Source organism: Muscardinus avellanarius (genome assembly GCF_963383645.1).
Source record: "Muscardinus avellanarius genome assembly, chromosome: 2".
Taxonomy (NCBI): Eukaryota; Metazoa; Chordata; class Mammalia; order Rodentia; family Gliridae; genus Muscardinus; species Muscardinus avellanarius.
In genome coordinates, this window is record NC_137787.1 from 119,919,265 (window position 1) to 119,931,967 (window position 12,703).

The 12,703-nt window shown below is 39.8% G+C and overlaps 1 protein-coding gene across 4 annotated transcripts in view; it reads left to right on the forward strand.

Annotated features, from left to right (window-relative positions):
• IFT88 (intraflagellar transport 88) overlaps positions 1-12,703 on the forward strand; it is a gene marked incomplete at both ends in the record, with an annotated part of 125,627 nt that overhangs the window by 21,413 nt on the left and 91,511 nt on the right. For 2 of the 4 annotated variants that reach the window (XM_080690095.1, XM_080690096.1), the window contains 5 exons: positions 978-1,082; positions 3,408-3,514; positions 4,716-4,826; positions 7,806-8,037; positions 10,331-10,401. In XM_080690095.1, the coding sequence (XP_080546221.1) occupies positions 978-1,082; positions 3,408-3,514; positions 4,716-4,826; positions 7,806-8,037; positions 10,331-10,401 (626 nt within the window). Of the gene's footprint in view, positions 1-977; positions 1,083-3,407; positions 3,515-4,711; positions 4,827-7,805; positions 8,038-10,330; positions 10,402-12,703 lie in introns of all 4 variants that reach the window. The other 2 variants (XM_080690094.1, XM_080690097.1) reach the window with 1 other exon arrangement.

Here is a 12,703-nt window from a genome sequence, read left to right on the forward strand (position 1 = left end):
ACTTGGGAGGCTGAGATAGAAGGATGGTAGGTTTGAGACCAGCCTCAGTAACTTATTAAGGCCTTCTACAACTTAGAGAGACCCTGTTTCAAAAAATAATAATAATAATAAGATAGGGCTAAAGGTGTAGTCCAGAGGTAGAATGCCCCTGAGTTCAATTCCCAGTAACACACACACACACACACACACACACACACACACACACACACACCTGGTTGTAGTGGCATTATGCCTGTAATTTCAGTACTTGGGAGGCTGAGAGAGGTTCATAGGTTCAAAGCCAGCTTCAATAAACTGTGAAGTCATAATTTATTTTCTTTTATGGTACTGGAGATTGAGCCTAGGAGCATTCTACCTCTGAGCTATGTCCCCAGCCCTTTTTATTTTTCTGTTTGGAAACAAGATCTTACTAGGTTGCTGAGAGCCTCACTAAGTTGCTGAGACTGGCCTTGAACCTGAGATCCTCCTGTACAAAAAAAAAAAAAAAAAAAAAACCAATCAATAAAGTAATTAATTAAGTAAGTAAAAGGGCTAGGGGTATAGCTTAGAGGCAAAATGTCCCTGGGTTCAATCCCTAGTACCTCACACACAAAAAAATGCACGGCCCTAGAAGCCAAACAAAATCTTACCAGAATTCCTTCCTCACAGGACTGAATTAAAATAGGGAAGAAAGAAGAGGTGAGTAGGTTTGGTCAAACCAGAATGCCATAGAAGGTGTGTGGTCAGCGTCCTCATCTCATGCCTCACACTGTCTTTCCCAGAGGAAACAGACAGTTCCTTGATAGGAGCGTAGTTGGAGCAAGTAGGCAAAGTGCTTTTGTTTTCAAGGGATGTTTATGTCAGAATACAGAGGGGAGTCCTGGGGAGCCCATGGCTAGAAAATGAATTCAGACAAGCTTCACGTAGATAGTTCCCCCACATGTAATAGTCAGTGAATGCTCGGAATGGATTTTTACAAAGTGCAAATTTGATTTCAGGCCTTAGAAAAGGCAAAAGATGCAGGAAGAAAAGAGAGAGTCCTGGTGAGACAGCGAGAACAAGTTACAACTCCAGAAAACATCAACTTGGATTTAACTTACTCAGTAAGTACTGAAATGGCTGTTGAGCAGAATTTTTTTGGCTTGGATTTATGGATTCCAAAAGTATTTTTTTTTGTTTTAAATTTTTAATTTATTTTTCCTCTGATATGTAAAAATATAAACATTTTACATCTTATGGGGTACCACCTGATCTTTTGATATGTGTCTACTTTGTGTAATGTTTAAGTCAGATTAAGTACATATACCTCAAACTTATCTCCTTTCTTCCTTTATTTCTTTCCTTTTGTACTGAGGATTGAACCCAGGCATATTCTACCTCTGAGCTACGCCTTGCAGCTGTTTTTATTTTTTTGTTTTGTACCAGAGTTTCACTAGGTTATTAAGAGTCTTGCTAGGTTGCTGAGGCTGTCCTCAAACCTGTGATTCTCCTGTCTCAGCCTCCCAAATACTACCACCACACCCAAAATATCTTTTTTTTTTTTTTGGTGGAACTGGGGTTCCTGGAAACCCTTCTACTTCCGGGCTATACTCTCAGACCTATTTTTATACTTTCTTATTTGGAAACAGGGTCTCTTAAGCCAGCACAGCTGGCTTCTAACCTGTGTGATCCTCCTGTCTCTGCCTCCCAAGCGTGGGGATTACAAGCGTGCGCCACCATGCCCGGCCAAAATATCATTTTTTATGGTAAAAAAATTTAAACTTGGCCAGTCATGGTGGCACATGCCTACAATCCTAGTACATGAGAGGCTGAAACAGGAGGATCAAAAATCTGAGGCCTGTCTCAGCAACTTAGTGAAGCTCTCAGCAACTTAGACACTATTTCAAAGTTTAAAAAAAAAAAAGTTTGGGATGTAGCTCTGAGGTAGAATGCTCTTGAAGTCAATCCCTAAGTTCCAAAATAAAGCAAAAAATTTGAACTTGTTTCTACTAACTTTTTAACATACACAATACATTAGCTATCTCATTACATATCTTGTCATACATATTCATATCATTATCTGTAGCCACCCTGTTCTGCATCAGAATATCTTACTCCTGCTGACAGTGGCTTAGTGGGTTGATCAGCCTCTCCCTGTCCTTCCCTCCTCACTAAGGTTTTTAATTACCTGAAATTAGATCTTTAGTTGATGAGATACTTTCATCTTTGATTCATGCAAAGATCTCTTTTATTTAACTTTCAGTTGGTTTTAATAACTTCGTAACTACAAACCTCCATCCAATGTCCAAAGCTCTTGAAGAGCATTAATATTCATGCTCCACCCAGCTTGGCTCTAATGTAGACTTTTGGACCAGTTATTTTCAAGGACTTCAAGCCAAACAAACAAAATAATGCCTTTAATTTCCAGCAAAATTTCATTAATTCTGAAAAGAAAAGTTGTTGTTTAAAAGAATATATTTTCTTCTGGGCATGTTGGTACACACCTGCAATTCTAAGACTTGGGAAGCTGCGACAGGAGGATTGCAAGTTTGAGGACAGCCTTGGCGATTTAGTAAGACTGTGTTTCAAAATAAAAAATAAAATAGAGCTGACACTCTGTAACTAAGTGATGGAATGCCCTTGGGTTTAGTACACACACACACACACACACACACACACACACATTTTCAGTGGGTTAAGTCTTTATATACTAAAGAAATCAAAAAGGTGCATTTGAAACTTTAAAATGTTAGATATTTACTGTTCATAGTTGACATTTAAAAATTCCACAAACTCTTCAGAGCATAACTTATCATGATCATATTTTTACCTATAAGAACATAAGTTATGCCAGGCATGTAGTACACACTTGTAATCCCAGTACATGAGAGGCTGAGACAGGAGGATCACAGGTTCATAGACAGCCTCAGCTACTTGGTGAGGTTCACTGCAACTTAATGAGACCCTGTTTCAAAATAAAGAACAAAAAAATAGGGCTGAGTGGGTAGCTCGGAGGTAGAATGTCCCTGACTTCAATCCCCAGTACTGGGGGGAAAAAAAACCCAAAACATGTTATTAAACTTTAATGACTTAAATTATAATTGTAGATATAGAGCTGCTATTATACAAATTCTTCTCTGATATACTTTAGGGCTTAAGATATTTCCACAGGATGTTTAGTTTATGTTTAGAAAGATAATTTTATTGTCTTATTTTTTATAACCAGTAGCATTAACAGTACACAATGAGTTTTCCTGAGATGAATGGGTAGCAAATCCATAGAAAATTTGGTGAAAGTTAGGAGACAACTCTTTATCTATTCATGTTCTGGCTTAGTTAGAATGTAAGATATTCTTTTGTATACTTAACATTTAATCTCTAGAAGGATTACAAATGAAAGGGACTTGAAGTGGTCATTCTTTGTCTTTTTGCATACTTTTCTTTCTTAGGTTCTTTTCAACTTGGCCAGTCAATATTCAGCTAATGAAATGTATGCTGAAGCACTAAACACATATCAGGTTATAGTGAAAAACAAGATGTTTAGCAATGCAGGTGGGTATGAATGGCCTTTTTGCCCACTAGGCATAGTTTTTTTGTAGTGTTAATTTATCTCCTCACTTTATGCTACTTATAATGAAATGACCTATGCTCTAAGCAAATATTTATTTATTTATTTATTTATTTATTTATTTATACTTGGAATGGAACCCTGGGGCTTTCTACCTCTGGGCTACACCCCAGACCTATTTTACTTTTTATTTGGAATCAAGGTCTAAGTTGCCAAGAACCTCACTGAGTTGCTGAAGCTATCTTGAAACCTGTGATCCTCCTGTCTCAGCCTCCCAAGTACTGGCAGATTTGTATTTGGGATGGTATGTCCTGCTTGGAGATTCTCTTTATTTATATGAAACCTATATAAATACAAATGAAAAGCTGGGCATGGTGGTGTACCCTTGGAATCTCAGTACTTGGGAGCCTGAGATAGGAGGATTGTAAGTTTGTAGCCAGCCTCAGATACTTGGTGAGGCTCTTAGCAATTTAGTGAGACCCCGTTTCAAAATAAAGGATAAAAAATGGGGCACAGGTATGGAGGTATAGCTCGGAGGTAGAATGCCTCTAGGTTCAATCCCCAGTATCGCCAAAATAAACAAAAAATAAAAAGTAGGTGCAGCTTGAAGGTAGAATGCCCCAATGTTCAATCCCCAGTACCACAAAGTAAAAATATAAAAATAAATAAATAATAAATAAATACAATTGAAGAGGTATTATTGGTATGAAGTATACTATCTAATGGTTAAAAAAAAAGTATTCTGTCATCACAGGTAGAACGAGCCCTGATACGCTCATGAAACATGCTTTCCCCATGTGAATATATTTCCAAGACTAACATTTATATTTATGTAATTTTTGGTTATAATATTAAAGCTTCAGAATATCACTTCATATCGTATTAAAATATTGTGACATTATTGAATCTAATTTAAAAATTTAGTCCTGTTAGCAGAATACAATTCCAGTTTTATAATGTAAATTGTTTTCCAGCCACATTTTTAGGAATTTACTATATGTCCTCATAGAAGACTAGTATGAAATACATGAAAAAGTATAACTGTTTTAGTTAGAATTTCAGGTAATGTCTGTAATTTTATAACTTCAGAAAAACTTCAGAGAATATGAATTAAGATCATCTAAAATGTCACAGAAAAAAAGCAAAAATGAGAATATTATGCATTCATTAATTTATTTTCAATAGGGAGATTAAAAGTGAATATGGGGAATATTTATTTAAAGCAAAGAAATTATCCCAGAGCCATAAAGTTCTACCGAATGGCCTTGGACCAGATCCCAAGTGTTCATAAAGAAACAAGGTGAGTGCGCCGTGACAGCCGTCATGCTCCAGCATCACGTCAGAGGCAAGGGACTCTGCTCTGTGGTCAGTACATGGGGCACTTTGGAGTGCTGATATGTGAGAGGTAGTAGGTGTAGGTTGTATGTGTAGTATTTTGCTTTGTTCCCTGGGACTCATTGCACACATTTGTATAGGGACAAGTTAAAAGATAAGGCACAGATCTGGGCATGGTGGCACACGCTTGTAATTCCAGTACTTGGGAGGCTGAGACAGGAGGATCTGGGTTCGCAGACAGTCTCAGCTACCAGTGAGGCCCTCTGCTTGTAAGACCCTGTTTCAAAATAAAGAATAAAAAATGGGGCTGGGGGTATAGCTCAGAGGTAGAATGCCCCTGGGTTTAAACCCTAGCACGCGCGCATGCACACACATACACACACACACGCACACAGACTCCCTCACATTTTTTTCTACAGTTTGGGAGTGAAACAGTGAAAAAAAGGATTACCTCTGAATCTTAGAAGAAGAAGAAGCTGGAATATTTTCTATTCCTACAGTATTCAGGAACAGAAACAGTATATTAACTAGTCATAATTTCCTCTAGGAACAGGCATAACAGTTTATTATTTATTTCCTGCATAACAGTTTATTTGTTTGCAAATGCCACCTTTTCATGACCATTTGGTTTTGAATTTCGCATGAAATCTCATTATGATAAGTAGATATTATTTAGATTATAGGACACAGTGTTCTTAAGGTACTTTCAACCCAGGTGAGGCCAAGAATTTGAGCATTTGAGAAAAAGATAATATTAGGTAACATATAAATGCTTAATAAAATGCTTAATAATTAATAATTGAGATAATGGGTACTGTATTAAGTCAGCTGAGGGAATAATTATAGAGAACGAGAATAATCAAGAATGACTTTATGGACAGGTATGGTGGTGCACACTATGATCCCAGCATTTAGGAGGTTGAGACAACAGGATGACAGATTGGAGGCCAGCTGTAGCAATGTAATCAAAGCCTGAGCAACGTAGCAAGATTCTGCTTCAAATTTTTATGAGAAGGGGGTTGAGGAGATAGCTTGGAGGTATAATGTTCCTGGGACCAATCTCTAATACCATGAGAAGAGAGAGAGAGGGAGAGAAGAAGGAGGAGGAGGAGGAGAAGCAGGAGGAGGAACAGACTTGATCAAGGAGGCATACTTGGGAGAGGTGACTTCAGTGAGCAGATACAATGTTCCAGAGAAGAGAGTACTCAGAGATGAGCCTGGGAAGCAAGTGTTCACGCCCTGATCAACTAACCATGAATAAACCAGTTTTTAATTTTATTTATTTAATTTATTTATTTATTTCTTTTGCGGTACTGGGGATGAAACCCAGGGGCATTCTACCTCTGAGTGACATCCCCAGCCCTATTTTTTATTCTTTGTTTGGAAACAGGGTCTCACTGAGTTGCAAAGGGCCTCACTAAGTAGCTGAGGCTGTCCTCGAACCGCAAACTTCCTGTCTCCACCACCCAATTGCTGGGATTACAAGCATGCACCACCATGCCCAGCTATTATTTTTATTTTTTTGTGGTACTACACCCCCAGCCCTATTTTTTACTTTTTGTTTTGAAACAAGACCTCACTCAGAGGTCCTTACTAAGTAGTTGAGGCTGGTCGTGAACCTGTTATCCTAATGTCTCAGCCTCCCAAGTACTGGGATTACAAATGTGTGCACCATGCCCAGTTTGCTATTTGCTTTAACATAGAGAAAGTACAGATGGATTATGCTGAATGAGGCCCAACATAGGATATCGCATGCTGTATGATTCCACTTATAAGCAATGTTTAGAAGACACAGGCTGGGCATGGATGAGTGGTTGCCAAGGCTGACAGACTCACGAATGACTGTTAATGAAGCCGGGCGTGGTGGCGCACGCTTGTAATCCCAGCATGCTTGTAATCCCAGCATTCGGGAGGCTGAAACAGGAGGATCATGGTTCACGGACAGCCTCAGCTACTTAGTGAGGCTCTTTGCAACACAGTGAGACCTGGTTTCAGAATAAAGAATAAAAAATAGGGCAGGGGGTGTAGCTTGGAGGTTGAATGCCCCTGGGTTCCATCCCCAGACCTGCAAAAAAAAATAAAAGAATAACTGTTAATGGATGCAGATTTTCTTTTTAGGGTAAATAGCAGTGATTTAGAATAGGTATGTGGTTATAGTTCCACAGCTGTGTAAATATAGCAGTAATCATTGACTTGCATTTTTGTGTGTGTGTGTGTGGTACTGGGGGTGGAACCCAGGGGCTTTTCTACCTCCCGGCTATACTCCCAGACCTATTTTATACTTTATTTGGAAACAGGATCTCACTAAGTTGCTGAGAGCCTCACTCAGTAGCTGAGGCTGGCTTTGAACTTGTGCAATCCTCTTGTCTCAGCCTCCTAAGCACTGGGATTACAAGCAAAACAAGTGAATTTGCCAGGCAGAGTGCTACATACCTATAATCCCAGTACTTGGGAGGCTGAAATCCAAGATTGGTAGGTTTGAGGCCAGCTTTAGCAATTTAAGGAGACTGTTTCAAAATAACAAAAAGGGCCGGGCGTGGTGGCGCACGCTTGTAATCCCCGCACTTGGGAGGCAGAGACAGGAGGATCGCACAGGTTCGAAGCCAGCCGTGCTATCTTAAGAGACCCTGTTTCCAAATGAAAAAGTAGAAAAAATAGGTCTGGTAGTGTAGCCCAGAGGTAGAAGGGTTTCCAGAAACCCCAGTACCACAAAAAAAAAAAAAAAAAAAAAAAAGGGTTGGGATGTAGCTCAGAGGCAGAAGGCCCCTGGGTTCAGTCCCTAGCATTAGGGGGGAAAAAGTGAATTTTCTGGTATATAATAACACTTTAATGAAGAAAAAAAGTAAAATTGGAAAGGAAGAAAGGCAGTGCTGTGTGCAGTGGCTTGCAGGTCAGGGTGATCTGTCTTGACTTGTCAGAGTAATCTGTCTTTATCTGTATTTAGGATTAAAATAATGCAGAACATTGGAGTTACTTTTATCAAGACTGGTCAGTACTCAGATGCCATCAATTCCTTCGAGCACATAATGAGTGTGGCAGCCAATCTGAAGGCAGGCTTCAACCTCATTCTTAGTTATTTTGCCATTGGAGACCGAGAAAAAATGAAGAAGGCATTCCAGAAACTGATTTCTGTTCCATTAGAAATTGACGAAGATGATAAATATATTTCACCAAGTGTGAGTATGGAAAGAGACAGCTACACAGCCATCTCCTGCCTTATCTTTGTGTTCCTGTTTCTAGAAAGGAGCACGTTAGAACAGATGACTTCTTGGGCTTCTCTGTTAACGTCTTGAGGCCTGTGTTAATGGCTTATCATTGATATATTTCATTTTTTGTTTATGTTAGGTTAAAGATGTGACTCTATGAAATGGGCCACAGATTATAGTTAACTCAGGCTATGCAATTTTAGCAAAAATAAAACAAAAAAGAATCAGTAAAAATGAGGTTTATGTGTCACTTATTAAGAGTAATTTCTTGACCGTGGAATCTCAAAAGCCTTTTTTGCCCTTTTACAAGTAATTTTTGAGCTGAGGGGACCTGCATTGTTTGTATGGGACTTGTTGACAATGAAAAAAAGTAATTCCTTATCTCTATTTTGGAGTGGGATATAGTACAGCTCTCACACTCATCTTTTTAAAAGAGTGGGGGATGTTATATAATGTTAGTGAGGAAGTACAGATACCGTCCTACACATGGACAGAAACTGGAAGAATATACACCAAATAGAAAGAGTAGTTTCTGGGCAATGAGATTATTTTCTTTCTTAATGCGTTAAAAACACTTTCCAAATTTCTGTACATAAATTACTGGCATGCTGCTGTAATACTTTACATCAAACCATATGAAGTTACCTAGGTGAAAATGGCACACATGTTCAGTTTCAGAGTTGTACCTACTGTATTCTCTTAATAGAGCATGCCGTATTTAAGCCTCCTGGTGGGTGCAGAGCCTGGCCCTGTCGCTCGCTGCTCAGTCTCCTATGCCTCAGCCCTTGCCTGTGCAGCAGCCTGACAGTAACAATGACCTGCCTTGCTGTGTAAGGGCTGAGTGAGTTCACTGTGTGTAAAATGCCCAACACAGCCGGGCGTGGTGGCGCACGCTTGTAATCCCAGCATTTGGGAGGCTGAGACAGGAGGATCGCATTTCGCGGACAGCCTCAGCTACTTAGTGAGACCCTGTTTCAAAAATAAAGAATAAGCCGGGCGTGGTGGCGCACGCTTGTAATCCCCGCGCTTGGGAGGCAGAGACAGGAGGATCGCGCAGGTTCGAAGCCAGCTGCGCGCTCTGGCTTAGGAGACCCTGTTTCCAAACAAAATAATGTAAAAGTAGGTCTGGGAGTGTAGCCCGGAGGTAGAAGGGCTTCCAGGAACCCCAGTACCACAAAAAACAAAACAAAACAAAAATAAAGAATAAAAAACTAAGATTGAGGGTGTAGCTCAAGAGGTCAAAATCCTGTGGGTTCCATCCCCAGTACTGCAGGGGAAAAAAAAAAAAGCCCAACACAGCCAGGGCCGGGGAAGTTTAGTTGTCATGTGTTATTTTCATGTTGAGGAAAAATAAATGTATGATGTGAAAAAAACCTTTTTATTTTATTTCTTTATTTTTTGAGGTGCTGGTGATCTTTCTCGGGGCCTTGAGCATGTCAGGCAACTGCATTACCACTGAGCTACACCCCCAACCTCATCTGTATTTCATTTTTTTTGTTTTGGTGGTACTGGGGGTGGAACCCAGAGGCTTTCTACCTCTGGGCTATACTCCCAGACCTTTTTTATATTTTATTTGGAAACAGGGTCTCACTAGGTTGCTGAGAGCCTCACTAAGTAGCTGAGGCTGGCTTCAAACCCCTGCGATCCTCCTGTCTCAGCCTCCCAAGGGCGGGGATTACAAGCGTCCCGCCACCACGCCCAGCCCTCATCTGTATTTTTAACCAGGAGTAGTGATAATCATGAAAGTGAGCCGCCGGGCGTGGTGGCGCACGCTTGTAATCCCCGCGCTAGGGAGTCGGAGACAGGAGGATCCTGCAGGTTGAGGCCAGTCTCTCTGGCTTAAGAGACCCTGTTTCCAAATAAAAATATAAAAATAGGTCTGGGAGTGTAGCCCAGAGGTAGAAGGGCTTCCAGGAACCCCAGTACCACCAAAAAACTAAATAAATAAAAATAAAAAATAAAAAAGACTGCCATTAAAAAAAATGTTAAAAAGAGGAAGTGTTAAAAAAAATATAAGTGATTATATTTGAATTTCCAGTTTATAATATCACACATTTGTACTAACAATTATACCTTCTATGTTTAAGTTAGATGATTGGGGGAATGTGGTGGGTAATCAGAAATAAGAAAAATTTTAAAATGATCCTATTCAACATAAGAGAAAATATGTTAATTTACACTGTTTTATACAACTAGAATTCAGTTAGAAATCCAAGGTTTTGGTCTTTATTTCTGACTTTTTCTTTCAATTCTATTTTCTCAGGATGATCCACATACTAACCTAGTAATTGAAGCCATAAAAAATGACAATCTCAGACAAATGGAACGAGAAAGGTAATATTTTGGATTCTTTAATAGTAGTTTTAATTTCTCTAAAGTGATTGAATATAAAGCTGGGTGTGGTGGCTCACACCTGTATTCCCAGTACTTGGAAGGCTGAAACAGGAGGAATGCAGGTTTGAGGCCAGCCTCAGCAATTTGTCAAGGTCCCGTTTCAAAATAAAAAATATGTATATAATAATAATAATGATAATAATAATAATAATATAAATATAATAAAATAAAAATAAAATAATAATATAAAAGGCTTGGCATGTAACTTGGAGGTAGAATGCTCCTGGGTTCAATCCCTAGTGCCAAAATTAATTAGTCAATTAATTAATTTAAAAATTTCTTATAAAATTTGTTATATTTGATATATTTCTTGAATGTACTATCATTTTACCATTTTTATACTTTATTGTGTTACAGATTGGGAGAATATGGTTTGAGGAAACTGTTCCCCAGGAACCCCTGCGAGGGTCCCGGGCACACTTTCCCCCAACCCATAACAAAATCTAAAACAACCCCAAACAGAAGAAAACCCACGGGTTCTTGTCCTAAGCTAAGAATAAATATGCATAGCTTGGACAGTTGCTGAAGATTTAAAGAAGTTTATTAGAAAGATAGAAATACAGAAAATAGAAATACAGCCCCATGCCAAAATGGCATGGGGGGGTGACTCAAAATGAATATACCAAAGGGCTTACACGTGGACTCAGCCTTTTATACCCATGACCTCCATCTTGTTTGCATGACTCTGACGTAATGAACATCCCTGTAAGGTACCTCCCCCAGCAAGGTGTGGCAGGGTGTCTCCTTTCATGAAGGTCGACCCCTCCTACCATCTCAGCTAGCTTATCCAATCATGTAGCTCTGTCTTTAGAGAAAGGCCTAGTTCTCCTCTCTTAAGATCTGTCTTTAGATAGAGACAGGCCTAGTTCTCCTCTCCTATTGACTGGTTAATTACTTTGAGCTAGGTTAATTTACATTGGAATAACTGCCTATTTTAGGCAGAAATCAAGTCCTTTCTTTACCCATATCTGCCGCCATTTTGACACAACTGTTTTGAAATATATTAATAATCATAGCTTTCCCAAATCTTCCTAGGCTGTTCCCAATACTAGTACATATTGGATTCTCTTTTCTTTTTTTTTTCTTTTTTTTTTTTTTTTTTTTTGCAGGTCTGGGGATGGGACCCAGGGGCATTCGACCTCCGAGCTACACCCCCTGCCCTCTTTTTTATTCTTTATTTTGAAACCGGGTCTCACTGAGTTGCAGAGGGCCTCATTAAGTAGCTGAGGCTGTCCACGAACCGCGATCCTCCGGTCTCAGCCTCCCGAGTGCTGGGATCACAAGCGTGCGCCACCACGCCCGGCTTCTTTTCTCCTTCAGTATAATCTCAGTCTTCATGCTGATCCAAGTTTTCTAATTCAGTTATTCTTGCCATTTCTCCATAGCTCTTTCCCTTTGCATTTGGTGTAGTGTTAGAACTTCACCTTGGTTTTAAAAATTATATACTAGACATGGTAGCATATGCCTGTAATCTCAGCGCTTGGGAGGCTGAAACAGGAGAATCACATGTTTGAGGCTAGCCTCATCAATTTAATGAGACCCTGTTTCAAAATAAAACAAAATACAGGGCTAGAGTATGTCCCGGAGGCAGCATGCTGGCCTCCACCACAGCATCATGCACGAGAAAGGGGTCCTGCTGTGCGCTTGTTCTGCCTCCTAGTTAAATATCAAGTCTGAACGCCGGGTGTGCTGCACACTTGTGATCCAGTACTCGAGAGGCTGAGAGAGGAGCATTTCATGTTCGTGGCCCTCTGCAACTTAGTAAGACCCTGTTTCAAAATAAAGAATAAAAAATAAGGCTGGAGGTATAGCTTGAATGTAGAATGCCCCTGGGCTCAAACCCCAGTTCTGCAAAAAAAAAAAAAAAAAGTCAAGTCTGAGGGAGAAAATACACATTGCAATTTTTTTCCCTCTAATATAGTACTACAGTCTGTTTATACTTCTGGCCCCAAATATATAGAGGTTCCCTCTTTCTGGACACTGCCTGGATATCCAGCAATTCAGTTCTGATACTAACCACCAGAATTCATGCAGACCCCGCAGCCTAAGAACTCAGTTCCAATGGTACAGATGCCATTTGAAGCGCAGGCCTCCCATCCATCTGACCGGCTGGCCATAAGATAGGAGTTTCCACTTCCCACCATCCCCTTCTTGGGTTCAATAATTTGCTAGAAAAGCTCATAGAACTCAAGAAAATACATTGCATACATGTGTCACGCGGGAAGGGTTGTTTCCTCAACTT